Source organism: Phycodurus eques, chromosome 7, assembly GCF_024500275.1.
Source record: "Phycodurus eques isolate BA_2022a chromosome 7, UOR_Pequ_1.1, whole genome shotgun sequence".
NCBI lineage: Eukaryota > Metazoa > Chordata > Actinopteri > Syngnathiformes > Syngnathidae > Phycodurus > Phycodurus eques.
Genome location: NC_084531.1, coordinates 17791475 through 17808514, shown reverse-complemented (window position 1 = coordinate 17808514; position 17040 = coordinate 17791475). Strand labels below are relative to the sequence as shown.

The window sequence follows — 17040 nt, the reverse complement described above, 5'->3', positions numbered from 1 at the left end:
TTAAACCCAGTTGTTGACAATATTCAGCGCGACTGAGTCCGTGATGGCCTTCCACCGGGCTCTTTTCTCGCCATACGCAAAGCGATGTGTGCTTTTGTAAAGTAGCTCCTGTCTGTGCACCTCAGCGGGGACGCAAACATTCTTTTAAAAAAAATCCTCCTGAAAATACATTTTAAATAATAGATCAAACCAATTAATCGCCAGCCCTTACTACGTTTGTACATGTGTAAAAATGTCACTACACCACCATGCAATGTAAAAATACTATATACTAGTTCTGCCATTCCTCACTCATCTGTCTTGTAGTATGCAGGATGAAGTGTTGGGTGTTTTGAAGGGGGATGATTGGGTGTTCGATGTGATGGAGGGCGACAGAGGCTCAAATTGATGTGAGGTCACCCAAAATGAAGATTGTGCCACGAGACAAAAGAGAAGGCGGGTCAGGCGTTAAAAAAGCGGGATGGGAGGAAATTTGCTTTATGTGGGGGTGGGGGATCACTGGGGGAAGGGACAAGGGAATTAAGGTGAAGAGGAATACACCTTATATTGTTTATGATGGAGGATTTCTACATCGTTTTTCTCTTCATAAATAATATATTAATACCCAATCTAGATACCATATGGTTGTTTTCCCGCTCTTGTGCAATAATAGTGGTGTATAATTTCATTAGATTTTGAATTTTCTTTTATTTTTTTCACATTTTATGAAGAAATCTATATAGTTCTTTTGTAAATATTATTTTTAAATGTTTTTGTCTTAATACCCTATCTAGACACTACACTTGTTTTGCAAGTTTGTTGAAATGGGGATGTATACTTTCCTTTTCTTTTTTAAATAATGTATTTATTCATGTTTTTAGAAGAAATATATTTAATTTATTTATCATTTGTTTATTTAATTTTTTTATGCACATTTTTTTCAGTACAGTACAGAGGTTAACCATAAATACAGTGCAGCTCATCCTCTGGCTCGCGAGTGTCATGGTTGTCACGTCAAGATTGTTGACTTTCTGTTCATTTCCTAAAAATAATAATAATAAATTTTACTGTTCACATTGCGCTTTTCTAAAAAGAAAAGATGTAAGCTATACATTCAATGTTTATTTTGTTCATTGTATAACAGGAAGTGATCTTTGTGTATTCCCCTTTCACAAATTATTTAACCACCCCTAACCCTTTTATAGAGAACCCAGAAATACAAGCAGTAGCATTTCTAAACATCACTTAACAAACTTAACCAAACCTAACTAAAATGTTGTTCTGTCTTCGAGTCCTATAAAGCCTTATTCAGCCATCCCAAATTATTGCAAATTCATTGCAAATGAAATAACTAAGAACTCATGTACACGTAAGTATTTACTGCCTTCGCGCAGTACTTTGTTGGTGCACCTTTGGTAGCAATTACAGCCTCCATCCATCCATCCACTTCCTTTACCGCTTATCCTCACCAGGGTCGCGGGCCGCTGGAGCCCATCCCAGCCATCTTCGGGCGGGAGGCGAGGTACACTCTCAGCCGGTTGCCAGCCAATCGCAGGGCACAATAAAACAAACAACCATTCGCACTCACAATCACACTTACGGGCAATTTAGAGTCTCCAATCAACCTACCACGCATGTTTTGGGGATGTGGGAGGAAACCGGAGTGCCCGGAGAAAACCCACTCAGGCACGGGGAGAACATGCAAGCTCCACAGAGGCGGGGCCGGGATTTGAACCCCGGTCCCCAGAACTGTGAGGCGGATGTGCGAACCAGTTGACCACTGTGCCAGCCAATTACAGCCTCGTTTTTAAAAAAACGTATGATATTGCAAGCTTGGCACACCTATCTTTGCGTAGTTTCATCCATTCTGATTTGCAGCAACACTCAAGCTCTGTCAGCTTGGATAGGGAGTTTTTTCTTGTTTGTTTGTTTTTAAATAGATTTTTATTAAATTCTCAAAACGTTTTTCACATTGTCGTTGTGCGGTGGTGTGTGTAGAATTCATTTCGGAATAAGGCTGTAACATAACAAAATGTAGATAAAGTGAAGCTTTGGGAATACTATCCGGATGCACTGAGGAGTTTTTTACTTGTTTTCATTTTGTCATTTTGGGGTGTTAGGTAAGGAATTTTGAGAGAGGAAATTTGATCTATTTTGGAATAAACCTATATCACAACAAAATGTGGAAAAAGTGAAGCAGTGTGAATACTTTTTAGATGACTGATGTTTGCTGCGCAGTGACTCTCTCTCTGTCTTTTCTGATGCCGAGCGTCTGTTTGTTGTGTCTCCTCAGCACACCTCACTGTCCACCAGTCGCTCAGACAAGGGCTCAGGCTGGTCCAGCCGCTCGCTGGGCGCTCGATGCCGCAACTCCATCGCACTGTGCTCAGACGAGCAGCCGCACATCGGAAACTACCGGCTGCTCAAGACCATCGGCAAGGGCAATTTTGCCAAGGTCAAACTGGCGCGACACATCCTCACGGGTAGAGAGGTACGTTTTTTGAAGAGCTGAAGTCTAAGGCTGGAATTACACTGCTAGTCCAAGTGCCCAATTCCGAAGTAATGCCTCTACCCCCGTTCTTTTCTATCTACTGTACTACCACGTACATGTCAAGTGACACTTATCCCATTTGATTCTAATCTGAGCCATGCGACATGGATGTAAAGCACTTCAGTGTTTCGAGTCTGACCTACATTTCTGCTAGTTAACTTGTTTAAGAAGTTATGGAGGAAAAAACATCCTGTCAGATAAATGTTGCCCCGCCGCACACAAGCATGACCACGTAAGAGTGGTGTAGCGTGTAGGATTGACAAGGTCACAGTTGATCCTGGTTGGTTTGTGGTATTTACTTCCTGTCGTTTCTCGCAGAAAAATAACTGTAGCTTGTTTGTCCTCTCAGAAAAAGTGGGTGCTGTCTTCATGGAACCTCCTGTTTGTTGTAGTCATTAACTTGTGATCCTTTTGTTTGTTGTTTAGGTTGCAATAAAAATCATTGATAAAACACAACTCAACCCCACAAGTCTACAGAAGGTGAGTGAAAATGTTATTTTTTTTATTATTTTATAAAGGTTACGGGTGAAATACATTTCATTTTTTCTATTTTTAAATTGTCATGTTTATTAATTTTTTTTATGTTGTGTATTTGTTTATTTAAAATGTATTTTGTTGTTTTTTTAGTTTTTAATGTTTTAAATATATTTTACGTTCAATTTTGGAATTGTATATTTTAAATTTATAATTAATCATTTTGCTTTTTTTATCTAAGTTTTATTTTAAGTTTAAAAATACATTTTAATTTGCATTTATAGTAGACCGTTATTTTATTTTATATTGGTATATTATACTACATTGCAGTTGTTTTACTATCATTTTTTATATTTGAAATTTATATTTTGTTTTTACTGTTTTCTATGTATTTTAATTCTTCAAGAGGAAATTATATTTTGAAGAAGTTGATTTCTTTTAAAATTAAATGAAATTCATGATATAATAATAAAACCACTTTGAAATGAATTAGTCATGACACATGCTGTTATTCTAAAAAGAAATAGAGCGAGCTGTCGCATATTAGCAGTTCAGAATTTAAAAATGTGCTTATGTTTCGGGGGAATTTATCATATCCATTATTAGTTGAAAAACTCACATATTCACTGTTTTTGTGCTCAGGCCTCAGGAACTCATGTTGAAGTGAGGAGAGGGTCTTCATTTAGTCAGGCCATAACCTTGTCTAATGGACAAAAGATGCTTTGTCAATGTCTTTATCTCTCAAAAGTGTTCTCTGTCAATTGACTGTCTGTTGTCGTACTAGAGCGGCTCCAACTACCGGAGACAAATTCCTTGTGCGTTTTTTGGACATACTTGGCAAATAAAGATGATTCTGATTTTGTGACATCTGTAGGCAAATAATGTACAAACCTTTTTGTGTGGTCATAAATTACTCACAGATTTTTGCTATCCGCAACAGGGCTCGGCCCCGATCCCCTTTTAATAGCAGGTGTTCACTGTATAGACTCATGATCTCAAACAAGGTGGCTATCTATTTTGTTTACATGTGATCTGACTCCTTACGTTAGATATATGTTTACGAGAGCAGACCTCCACCAAGGCAGTTCCATTTCTTATTTCAGTAATGGTTCTCTTGAAATAGTGTTGTCAGTCCAGATCAAGTTTTGTGTTTCTGTGCTTGCAGACGAACCAAACAGACCAAACCATACAGTAACCTCCTTGGGGGAGGTAACAAGAAGCAGTGTAGTGTGTTGACTGTGTGCTTCTCATGTCTCAGGGTGTTTTTCCAGGGGATTGAGAGTCACAGTCCATTATTGAGTTCAGATTCAGCATTTCCCGTATGGATGGCAAAGGCAGCCACCCCAGCGAATGTTTGAACAGCTTTTTCTTACCCCAACCTGCCAGCGTACCGATCATGTTATCTCCATGTACCAAGCATTTTTTTTTAAATACATAAAGCATGAGGCAATTTTCTCTCTATTGTGGGGAAAAAAAACCTTGGTGATATTTTCTCACACTTGGTACAAATTGCTCTTTGTACGACAAACAAATGGAGCCTTTGTCTGATTATTGGTTAACTTTATCAGCACCCTCGCAACAACAACACGATCCATACAGCATCCCGTGTACACATGCACGCACATGTGTACACGCGCAGACACACACACACAGAGTTGGGCTATTGATGAGTTGTCTGCTGGTTAGCTAACAAGTGTTGATAACGTCAGAGTATCGATGGCATCTGGCCCTGTGCAATAGTGGCTCCCATCTGGCCAAGATACCAATCAGGCTCTACCGCTTCTATTTCTACTGTGAGAACACGAACGGTAGCGCAAACTAGCGGGTCGCGGGTGTGCTGGAGCCTATCCCAGCTATCTTCGGGCGAGAGGCAGGGTGCACCCTGAACTGGCCGCCAGCCAATCGACACTTCCACAAACATATTTTGAGCAGGTTGTTGTCACATCAAGGTACACAGTTACCTCCTGAAGCAACAAATGTGAGGGTTTTGGCACAATTTTTTGGGGATCCCTGTTTCAGGAGGTACTGAGGTACATTTACGTGACAACAATCTACCAAAACACTTTCTAAAGACGCACTCAACTGTTTATCCTAGTCTTATCCACAAATATTTCTTGTGGGTGAATTTCAAGTATGCAAGCAATTAATATCTGTAAAAAAAAAAAAGAAATTCTACTGTATATGAAACCACCATTGCAGTTTTATATGTGACGCACTCACACATGCCATAATGCATGCAACTTTTCTGTAGATTATTGTCATGTAAATGTGCCCATAAACTGCAGATAGTGACGCTGATAAACTGTTTGTAGACAGAGCCGTCATCAAGGGGAAGCTTTCCCCCCCCCCCCTTGTAGTGCCCCCGTTTTGGCCCCTTAAAGCCGGAGCTGAATTCCAGACAGGCGAACAAAAGGGGAGCAGCCTGAGGTGGGGAGTTGTGGGGCCTTTGCACAGAACAGGAGAAAGACAAGATAGGGAGAAGACAGACGATGTGGACTTTGTTGTTTTTGTCTTTTGTCTCTAGATGTAATGCAATTATATGCATTGCTATTGTGTCATGTTGTTGGCCCACAGTGCTTTGTTGTGGTTTTGTATGGAGAATCATTGGACAAGAGGGCAGACATCTTGAGCGCAGCTTTTCCCACAAGCGACACAAACACAATACAGACAAACTGGCCAAAATTTAAGGGCTAAAACAGTACACTTCAGGTGGAAAATGCGGCTTTAATGTAGACCATAGTTCCTGTGGTCCAAACACAATCATCCTCCAAAGGTTCCTGCTGTGGACATACTCCATTGGATTCTATCAAGGTCCTCTTAGCTTACATGTTTGTTAGCTTCATTTAAGACTCTAAATTGTCCATAGGTGTGAATGTGAATATGAACGGTTGTTTGTCAACCAGTCCTAGGTGTACCCCACTTCTCTTGCCAAAAGTCAGTTTAGGATGATGGAAGACTGAAAATTGTCCATAGGTTTGAATGCTTGTTTGTCTATGTGCCCTGCCATTGGTCGGTGATCAGTCCAGGGCGTACCCCGCCTCTACCCCAAAGTCAGCTGGGATAGACTCCACCCAGCTCACCCTAACACGGCCCGAATGAGGACAAGCGCTCTAGAAAATGGTTGGACAAAATAACATGACTCAGTGTACCAGTCTGTTAGAGAGAGTAATCAAATTAAGTAAGTGGAGCATCTGAGTGTTTTAAGAAGAATTAAGGGGATGAGCCTGTCACCTCTACTTTACATTTTCCACCTCCCATCAGTCATAAGCTGAGATGAATGACGTTTGCATTTCTCTCCAGCTTTTCCGTCCCACCTTGCCCATTGGAACCTTCTCTGGATCTTTTATTTCACTTCCTGGCCGGCCACCATGACAACAATCATGCCTGGTGGTCATGGTTGCCATGACAATGCTGGTTTTAATCCCCCCCGAAGTGCCACAATGCCGGCTGCACACACAGCTGCTGTGATTTACCCATTAACTGTGCTAACAGTTCAACAGTTATTGTCAAATTGTGATTATTGTCAATACAGTTTTAGAATCTCTGAGAGTACAAGGGGTTCTCTGTTTATGACGAGTTCCGATCTTATGTGGGCAAATCCTTAAAAGGATCATTAAACTTTTGATGCCTCAGGCATAGCTCGCAATTTAGCCTCGCCCATCAGTTGATTGGTGCTCATATGGGCAAATTCCATTGGAGGAGTTCGCACAAAAGTGACTAATTCTAGCCAAAATGGCTCACTTTCTCTTCAATTTGGAGCACGGGTTCCTTGAGACTTTTTGTGCATTCTGTGATGATAGACATAGCACAATGTCGTGTTGATTGGTGAAACTCCTGTTGGGGGGTCTTTTTTTATTATTTTATTGTATTTTTTCCCAAACATGCCGAGTATCAAACTTTTACACCATGCTTCGCCAAAATTAGATTGATAGATGGCATAGGCAAAAAAAAACTGCCCAACTGTCAAGTATACCTACTTCCAATAAAAAACAAACAAAACAAAAAAAACACAAAGTATGTGAAATCAGGGCGGCACGGTGGCCGACTGGTTAGAGCGTCAGCCTCGCAGTTCTGAGGACCTGGGTTCAATCCCCGGCCCCGCCTGTGTGGAGTTTGCATGTTCTCCCCGTGACTGCGTGGGTTTTCTCCGGGCACTCCGGTTTCCTCCCACATCCCAAAAACATGCATTAATTGGAGACTCTAAATTGCCCGTAGGTGTGACCGTGAGTGCGAATGGTTGTTTGTTTGTATGTGCCCTGCGATTGGCTGGCAACCTGTTCAGGGTGTACCCCGCCTCCTGCCCGATGACAGCTGGGATGGGCTCCAGCACGCCTGCGACCCTAGTGAGGAGAACCGGCTCAGAAAATGGATGGATGGATGTGAAATCAGGCTTCAAAATGGTAAAGAATTGAGACTAGAAACTGTGGGCGTGTCGCTGAATGCGCTTAAAACCCCGCCCCGCAAAACTTTAGGCTGTCAATCGAATGCGGGCCTTCTCTCGCAGCTCCTAAGCCGGGGGAGGAGAATTCCCAGCGATGCACATTGCATACGCTCTCACAGGCCACAGAGAGGCACTATGGGGGGGCCAGGCAGCCTATGAGCCCCGGCGTAATGAGCGGCAGGGGCACCGGGACGATTTTCCCTCTTTTGCCTTCGTTGAAATACAGTGGGCCGTCATCATGTTGCTGTGTCGGCCGAAGGGTGTACCATATATGGCCACAGCAGTGTGATGCACCGCCGTCCCCCTGGATGATATTTTTTCTCCGCCTCCTTGCCCCGCGACGTTACGGTCGGCAACTGTCAGGCTGATGCCCATAACGCCGTTGCGCCGGACCGCTGGCGGCTACTCTAACCACTTGCAAGCAGAGACACTGTAGTCCAAATAACACAAAACATATACACTTCAGGGAAGCATGCTATACTGGTAGCAACGGGCCAAGTTATCATGAATAAGGAAGGCGAAATTACGCTCAATGGCCACTGCATTGAATCAGGACGCTTGGTATTTATGTAGCGGGGGAAGGCCGACTCATGCTGTTCCCTACTTGGGTCAGCGCGACCCTGTTTTAGTGAGTGTGATGGTGAAAAACTGTTTAACGCTATCTCAACACTTCAGTACTTAATTTTCTCAGTCTTTGCAATGTTTTCAGCACCTACCTACCAATGTATTGAATCAATCCATTTTCCATACTGCTTGTCATCACTAGGGTTGTGGGCGTGCTGGAGCCTATCCCAGCTATCTTTGGGCGAGAGGCGGGGTACACCCTGTACTGGTCCCCAGCTAATCGCAGGGCACATACTGTATAAACAAACATCCATTTGCACTCACATTCACACCTACAGGCAATTTAGAGACCTCAGTTAACCTACCATCCATGTTTTTGGGATGTGGGAGGAAACCGGAGTACCCGGAGAAAACCCACGCAGGCACAGGGAGATCATGCAAACTCCACACAGGCGAGGCCGGATATGAACCCGGGTCCTCAGAACTGTGAGGCAGATGTGCTAACCAGTCGTCCATCGTGCCACCACATATTTAATGTATTTAGAAAAAAAAACACCAAAATGACTACTGGGTCTTTTAAGTGTTTGAGTTCAGCAGCTTGTCGTCACGTTTTCTAATTCTGCGGGCATCAAACCATTTCGTCTTTGAACCCAACATTCTGCAAAATGCATTATAATGAGGCAGAAGCGTGGGGCAGTGAGGTGGGATGAGACAGCAGTCTCAAGCACCATGATGAATGGATGAGGGGGTAGTAGCGAAAACACCCAGGGATAGAGGCCTACTGTACAGCTATCACACTCCCCAAGGGGAAACCAAAGATGGCTCCATGTGCATGTATGAATATGAGTCTCTTTGATGATCTAGGGTCTTTTTTTTCAGCTTTTTCGCGAGGTACGCATCATGAAAACCCTCAACCATCCCAACATAGGTGAGTTACTTTTGAGGTTGTCTTTATTGGCAGGCTTTATTTTGTGAAACCTGCTTTTCTGTGTGTGTGTGTGTGTGTGTGTGTGTTACAGTCCAGCTTTTTGAGGTCATAGAGACTGAGAAGACTCTGTACCTGATCATGGAGTATGCCAGTGGAGGTAAGAGAGTGAAGCTTTTACTTGTGGTAAATGACTTGAAGGACACGTTACACAAACGCTCAACAAAACCAGTTGCTCTTCCTTTTGTGTTTTGCAACAGTGCCACATTCAGTGAGCTTCCTTGTTGGCTACCATTGCTATTTGCATCACAATCGATTTGCAGTTGTAACTATTGAACAGGTTTAACATTTATGATTGTTGGCCCCACTGTTTTCTGAGCAGATCAGGGAGAAAAAAATCTCTCTTAACACGCCCCACACCACAGGATAGTCGCTCAAGACTTTTGATCGTAAAAGAGGAAAATTGCAAAAATTTGGCCCAGATTGTAGCTATGCATGTTCCCTGCTTTACCCTCCTCATTGGCACGTATCAGTGGGGAATGGTGACCCATCGTTGTTTGTTTCATCTTTCATTCACCATTTTGTCTTTTTTCACTGCTCATAACTGCTCAAAAACAGTTGATATTCACCATAAACAAAATTACCGTGAACAGCTACCAAAGTCAATAATTAACATGCAACAAACCCAATTGACTCACAACCACCACATATCAAAGGGTGAGGGTTTTCCAGGTCTGTCGCAATTTTGTCATTTTTATCACGTATGACCACACAATTAAAGCGAAAACTTGCTGTTTCCCATGCACTTTGAATTTACCTTTCTTCTTTCATCTTTTTGCTGTTGTGCTTCCAATTTCTAACAAGGAGCTAGTACAAATGGGAGACGAACACTCACAAACTCAACATCACATGAACTGACAGCAGCCAATGTTAATCTACTTACACAATAAAGAAGTCCACATCACAGGCTGGAGTGGTCTTGTGACTTAGTTTAAAAAAATAAAAAAATAAAAAAGAGAAAAAATGTCATGTACTGTGTGGGTTGGTGACTCACCTTCAGTTGTTTGGCCCAACATTCAAGACCAGATTGTGGCTTTCCTTTTTTCGCCAGATGGATAAATATTTACATAAACTACAGATGTTCAACTTACAGTGGTGTGAATTTAAAATGGTTGTTATTATTATGGCAGACAAAATCCAAACCTACATGACCCTGTGTGAAAAAGTGATTGCCGCCCTTGTCAAAACAAAACTGTAGTTTATCATACCCGAGTTCAATTTCTCGAGCCACACCCAGGATTGATACTACCAAGTCTGTTCTCAAATCACTTAAATAGGACCTGCCTGATAAAGTGAAGCAGACCAAAACACTTTTTCACACCACTGTATTGGAGTTCGCAAAGATAAAATGTGCTTTTGGTGTATTACTGAAGAAAGGACATGTAAAGGAGACAAATTATGTATTTTTTTCCCCTACAGTTTTTTTTCCACACCCCCTATTTTTTTACACCCCCAAATATGGCTTCCATTAGCCATGACAACTAGGGACAAAGCTAGGTCCATTCATCCATTTGATGAGCCGGAGGCTATCCCAGCTGACTTTCGGCAAGAAGCGGGCCACACCCTAGAGTGTCCAGATTAAAAAGGCAATTTTTCGTAACGTGGAATGTGAATGTTGCGAATTCCTTTCCTAAAGGTTATTCCGCAGTCTCCACTTTGCTGCAGCGGTGCCCTCAGTCTCTTCTTAAATACAACTAGTCGTTCTTATCAAAAAAAGGACACCCCAATTCTCCTCCACTGTTCTTGTTTGTGGAGTTCTCAGTTCCCCGGAAAAGAGCTGGTGTCATTTTGCACTATTACTATACTGTTGTTGTTTTACACTGCAATAAATGTCACTGATGTTGTTTTTTTTGTCTTTACTCGCAGGGGAGGTGTTTGACTACCTCGTGGCTCACGGCCGCATGAAGGAGAAAGAGGCCCGCGGCAAGTTCCGACAGGTTGGTTCCAACTTCAACCCACTAGTTCATGATAAATAAGAAAAAAATACACGTTTGCTGCATCATACACTGTAAAAAGTTAGTGAATTTCACAACAGTGGTTGTGAAATTCTTCATTGTATATTGTCTACTGTACGTGAAGCATGTTTTATTGTCTTTACACAGATCGTTTCAGCTGTGCACTACTGCCATCAGAAGAACATTGTTCACAGAGACTTGAAGGTGAGCACACACACCACAGTATAATATTTGACGGACACAATTTATGTAGAGAAAGTTGTTGGACTTAATAATTGATTAATTGTTAGGGATTCTGTCATGTGTGTGGAGTTGGTTGTAGATTAAACACTCTGCTGCAGTTAATTCACTCAACAACATGACCACGCTCGCATAGAAACAGAAGTTGACAAACAGCAGCAAAAGAGATTCTCCCATCTCTTCAAATCTATTTTAAAAAATAGCAATTCATATCCATCCATCCATTTTCTGTACCGCTTATCCTCACTAGGGTCGTAGGCGTGCTGGAGCCTATCCCAGCTATCTTTGGGCGAGAAGCGGGGTTCAACCTGAACTGGTTCCCAGCCAATCGCAGGGCACATATAAACAAACAACCATTCACACTCACAGTCACACCTACAGGCAATTTAAAGTCTTCAATTAATGGACTTTTATACTCTTCATGCACTACCGTGCATGTTTTTGGGTTGTGGGAGGAAACCGGAGTCCCCGGAGAAAACCCACGCAAGCACAGGGAGAACAAGCAAACTCCACACAGTTGGGGCCGGAATTTTAACCTCAGCCCTCAGAACTGTGAGGCGGATGTGCTAACCAGTCGGCCATTGTGCCGCCCAGCAATTCATATAGTAATTGTACATTTTTTTAATCCCATTGTTGATCAAAGGACCCAAGGATACCTTATTTTATTATGGATAGTTTCAATTATTTTATATAATAAAATAATATTGTTAAATAAAAGAATGGCACGGATCACACTTTGCCCTCCCCTGCCTAAGCACATTTATCTGCTACTTCAGATGTAAAAACATTTTGGGGACATGTAAAAACATGTGCCACTATGACATCATCTGTTGTGATCTACCATTTAGGCGGAGAACCTGCTGCTGGACGCCAACTCCAACATCAAAATCGCTGACTTTGGCTTCAGTAATGAGTTCATGGCGGGCAACAAGCTGGACACCTTCTGCGGCTCTCCACCCTATGCCGCACCTGAACTCTTCCAGGGCAAGAAGTACGACGGCCCCGAGGTGGACATCTGGAGCCTGGGCGTCATCCTCTACACACTGGTCAGCGGCTCGCTCCCCTTTGACGGCCAAAACCTGAAGGTGGGCATAGGTTGTGGTTGTTCTTTCAAGTATCATTGTCTCTGTGGCCGAAACTCATCTGAATTTGTGTTGCATTCAGGAGCTGCGTGAGCGTGTCCTGAGAGGGAAATATCGCGTGCCCTTCTACATGTCTACAGACTGTGAGGGAATCTTGCGCCGCTTTCTTGTCCTCAACCCATCCAAGCGCTGTTCGCTGGAGGTGACCAGGGACTCTTGTAGTAGGGCTGGGCTAATAATTCAAGTTTACTTATCAGTGCAATCTGTTATTTCTTTGTTTTTTTATTGCGTCTGCCCCAGTTCACAGTGCAACCCCACTGAACAACGACATGTTCTGTGAACATAGTGGTGCTAGTTTACGAAAGCACCGTCGGTGTTGCCAACTTAGCAATTTGGTAGCTATATTTAGTGACATTTCTGACCCCTCTGATGATTTTTTATTTATTTATTTTTGTTTTAAAAGCAACAGCAGCTAATTTCTGCTAAGAAACAGACACCATGAGAAAACCTTTTTGTATTACAAAAAGGAGCACAGTGGAAGGCAGTCGCACTCAACATTGCCAAAGACATTTATACATTGCAAAAGCAGTCATTTATCCACATTGGAAACTTTTAAACCGAGGTATGTGCTTCCAAGCTGCAAATATGCTGACGTTGGCTTGCCTCACCTGTACAACGCTACATTAACACAATCACTGCCATTGACAGCTTTAGAAGTCAAATATCCATGTTAACTCGGAAGGATGGCAGTGAATGAGTTCAAGAAAGAACAGAAGGAGGTGCAGTGCAACTCTTCGACAACAGACACATGGACCCACTTGCTGTTTGGAACGTACCTACAGTGCTGCTTTTACGTACCTACAGTGCTGTAAAAAAATATTTGTCTCCTCAAATTCTTATGTTTTTGCATAGTTTCCCCACTTTTAATGTTTGAGCTCACCAAACATAAACTCAAAGACCCCTTGTGACGATGAAAAATATCGGATCTCGTTTTCCCTCGCCTGGACGCGGGTCACCGAAAGAACAAGATCCCGGATACAAGCGGCCGAAATGAGTTTCCTCCGCAGGGTGTTCGGGCTTTCCCTGAGAGATTGGGTGAGAAGCTCAAGTCATCCGGGAGGGGCTCACAGTAGAGCTGCTACTGCTTTGCATTGTGAGGAGGCAGATGAGGGGGCTTGGGCATCTGATTAGGATGCCTCCTGGACGCCTCCCTTGTGAGGTGTTCCGGGCATGTCCCACCGGGAGGAAACCTCGGGGACGACCCAGGACATGCTGGAGAGACTACCTCTCCCGGCTGGCCTGGGAACGCCTCGGGAACCAAAGGGAGAGCTGGTTGAAGTGGCTGGGGAGAGGGAAGTCTGGGCTTCCCTATTAAAGCTACTGCCCACGTGACCAGACCTCAGAAGCGGAAGAAAATGGATGGCTGGATCATCAAACAAATATAAATACCAGACAAATATAACCCAAGTGAACTTAAATTGCTGTTTTAAATGGTGATTTCATTTATTGAGGAAAACCTATATATTCAAAGTTACCTGGCCCTGTGTGAAAAAAGTAATTACCCCCCTTGTTAAATCATAAATTAATTGTGGCAAATCACAATTGTTGGTTACTTTGCACTGATCACACCCAAGCCTGATTACCTACAGTTGGTCAATCAAGAAATCACTCAAAACAAAATATGTCCTGACAAAATCAAGTCAGACAAAAGATCTAAAAAAGATGGAGCAAAATGACACGATCCAAAGAAATTCCAGAACAGTCGAGAACTAAAGTAATTGACATCTATCAGTCTGAAAAGTTTTACAAAAGCCATTTTTAAAGCTTTAGGATTCCACCGAACCGTAAGGAGAGCCATTATCATCACCTGCAGAAAACATGGAACAGTGGTGAACCTTCCCAGGAGTGGCCGGCCTACAGAGAATACCCAAGAGAACAGCAATGACTAATCCAGGAGGTCACAAAGGACCTCAGGACAACCTCTAAAGAACTGCAGGCCTCCCTTGCCTCAGTTAAGGTCAGTGTTCATGACAGAACAATAAGGAAGAGACTGGGAAAAAATGACATCCATAGCAGAGTTCCAAGGCAAAAACCACTGCTGACCAAAAGTAACATGAAGGTCCATCATACTTTTGCATCGGAATGATTCCCAAGACTTTTGGGTGAATATTATATGGATTGATGAGATGAAAGTTGAACTTTTTGGAAGGCGTGTGTCTCATTACATCTGGCAAAAATGTGGCAAAGCATTTTCAAAAAAGAACGTCATACAGACAAGTCAAACATGGTGGTAGTAGTCTGATGGTCTTGGGCTGCTTTTCTCCTTCTGGACCTGGACAACTTGCTGTGATTGATGGAACCATGAATTCTGCTCTAGAATAGAAATTATTGAAGGAGAATGTTCAGCCATCAGTTTGTGACCTCAAGCTGAAGCACACTTGGGATCTGCAGCAAGATAACGATCCAAAACACACTAGCAAGTCAACTTCAGAATGGCTTAAGAAAACAAAAATGAACGTTTTGGAGTGGCCTTGTCAAAATCCAGACTGGAATCCAATTGAAATGCAGTGGCATGACCTTAAAAAGGCAGTACATGCTGAAAAAAAAAACTAAATTTTTGCTGAATTCAAACAATTCTGCAAGGAAGAGTGGGCCAGAATCTCCACAGAGATGTAAACGCCTCATTGTCAGTTATAGAAAACGCTTGATTTCAACTGTTGCTGCTGCTGAGGATGGTCCAACCAGTTATGAGGTTTAGGGGGGCATTACTTTTTCACACAGGGTCAGGTAACTTTGAATAGTTTTTTTTCCCTTAGTAAATGAAATCAAAATTTAAAAACTGCATTTTAAGTTCACTTGGGTTGTATTTGTCTGATATTTACATGTGTTTGATGATCATAAACATTAAAAGTGGGGAAATATAAAAAAAAATATATATAAGAATTTGAAAAGAAAATCTAAACAAATATATAAGAATTTGAAAAGAGCGGCAATACTTTTTCACAGCGCTTTAAATTAGTGATCTGATAATCGAATCAGCAAGAGAGACATTCTCTCATCCTTTAAATATATTCAAAACACCAATTCCTCTATTAATTGTAAATTTTAACCTCATTGTTGACCATTTACAGTACCTCTGTCCAGACATGGACCAGTCATGCAGTTTTCTGGCTGATTTTATGTTTAATTGTTGAACATTTCAAATGCCGATCTATTAAGGATAGTGTTTAAATTTATTTTCTGACAAATGGGACATTTTCCAAGAAGCACTAATTTTGACATTATCTGTTTCAAAAAAATTATGCATTTCCATTATTGCTGTTGATGCAGGGAAAAGTACAGCAAAACTGTTCCAAAGCTAATTTGGTTTTAGGAGAAATAAAGCATGTTCCAAAAGGGAACAAAACAAAGAGCAAAACTACTCCTACGAGTGCTGTACTGACATTGTCATTTTATGGGGACGCGAAGGGGAAAACATGGATTAAAATCTGAGATTTTTTTAAGGCCATTTTGCCCGGCCCTATCTTGTAGACATGACAAGATCTAATAATACATACTCACTTATTTCCCTGGTGTCTTTACCAGCAAATCATGAAAGACAAGTGGTTGAACGTGAGCTATGACGGAGAGGAGCTGAAACCTCACAAAGAGCCCGAGGAGGACTTCGACGACACTGCCCGCATCGGTCAGTAAAACCCCCACAAAAGACCCTCGGAATGATGCAAACACTGAATTGAAGCCTGCGTGACTTTGAAACCTGGTGTTGCAGATGTGATGGTAGGGATGGGCTTCACCAGGGAGGAGATCCGAGATTCCCTGGTCAGTCACAAGTACAATGAGGTGACTGCCACGTACTTGCTGCTAGCACGCAAGAGTGAGGCAAGTATGGCATATGGGCTTGACGTTGTCTATATGATTCACGCCAAATATGATTGAAATGATCATTTACTTGAGATACGATACGATTTAATCTAGTTGCGATGAGTTGCAATACGATACAAGCCACTCCAATTAAGATACGATTCACTCCCAATTATATCGCGATACAATACAGTCTGTTTCACTCCAATTATGACATGATACAATTCAATCCAATTACGATGTCATACGATATGGTGTAATTCACTACAACAACAATGCCTTATAATACGACTCACCCCAATAAAGATGCGGTATGATAAGATTCAATTCACTGCAATTACGATATGTTGCGCTACGATACAATTCATTTTGAATACGATATGAAACTATTAATTCCTTTTGCGATCTGGTACAATCTGATAGCAATTATGATGCATTGTGATATGATTCACTCCAGTTACAATACTATTCACTCATATTACAATGCAATACAATACAATAACTTTTGATTCCTTGTATGATTTAACATACCCTTTGCTGTGACACTCATATATTTAACTCGGGTGCTGTCCATTTCTTCTGATCATCGTTAAAATGGTTCTACACCTTCATTGGAGTACAGCTGTGTTTGATTATGCTGATTGGACTTGATTAGAAAAGCCACACCCCTGTGTATATAAGACGTTACACCTCACAGTGCATGTCAGAGCAAATGAGAATCATGAGCTCAAAGGAACTGCCAGAAGAGCTCAGAGACAGAATTGTGGCAAGGCACAGATCTGGCCAAGGTTACAAAAAAAATTCTGCTGCACTTAAGGTTTCTAAGAGCACAGTGGCCTCCATAATCCTGAAATGGAAGACGTTTGGGATGATCAGAACCCTTCCTAGAGCTGGCCGTCCGTCCAAAA

General features: G+C 42.1%; 1 protein-coding gene across 9 annotated transcripts in view; it reads left to right on the top strand.

Annotated features, from left to right (window-relative positions):
• The window catches only part of mark4b (MAP/microtubule affinity-regulating kinase 4b), a 55938-nt gene that overhangs the window by 13956 nt on the left and 24942 nt on the right, over window positions 1–17040 (top strand). For all 9 annotated transcript variants that reach the window (XM_061681024.1, XM_061681023.1, XM_061681026.1 and 6 more), the window contains 10 exons: window positions 2273–2470; window positions 2957–3010; window positions 8889–8937; window positions 9029–9094; window positions 10861–10931; window positions 11097–11153; window positions 12038–12274; window positions 12354–12473; window positions 15857–15956; window positions 16041–16150. In XM_061681024.1, coding sequence (XP_061537008.1) covers window positions 2273–2470; window positions 2957–3010; window positions 8889–8937; window positions 9029–9094; window positions 10861–10931; window positions 11097–11153; window positions 12038–12274; window positions 12354–12473; window positions 15857–15956; window positions 16041–16150 — 1062 coding nt within the window. The remainder of the gene's footprint in view (window positions 1–2272; window positions 2471–2956; window positions 3011–8888; window positions 8938–9028; window positions 9095–10860; window positions 10932–11096; window positions 11154–12037; window positions 12275–12353; window positions 12474–15856; window positions 15957–16040; window positions 16151–17040) is intronic.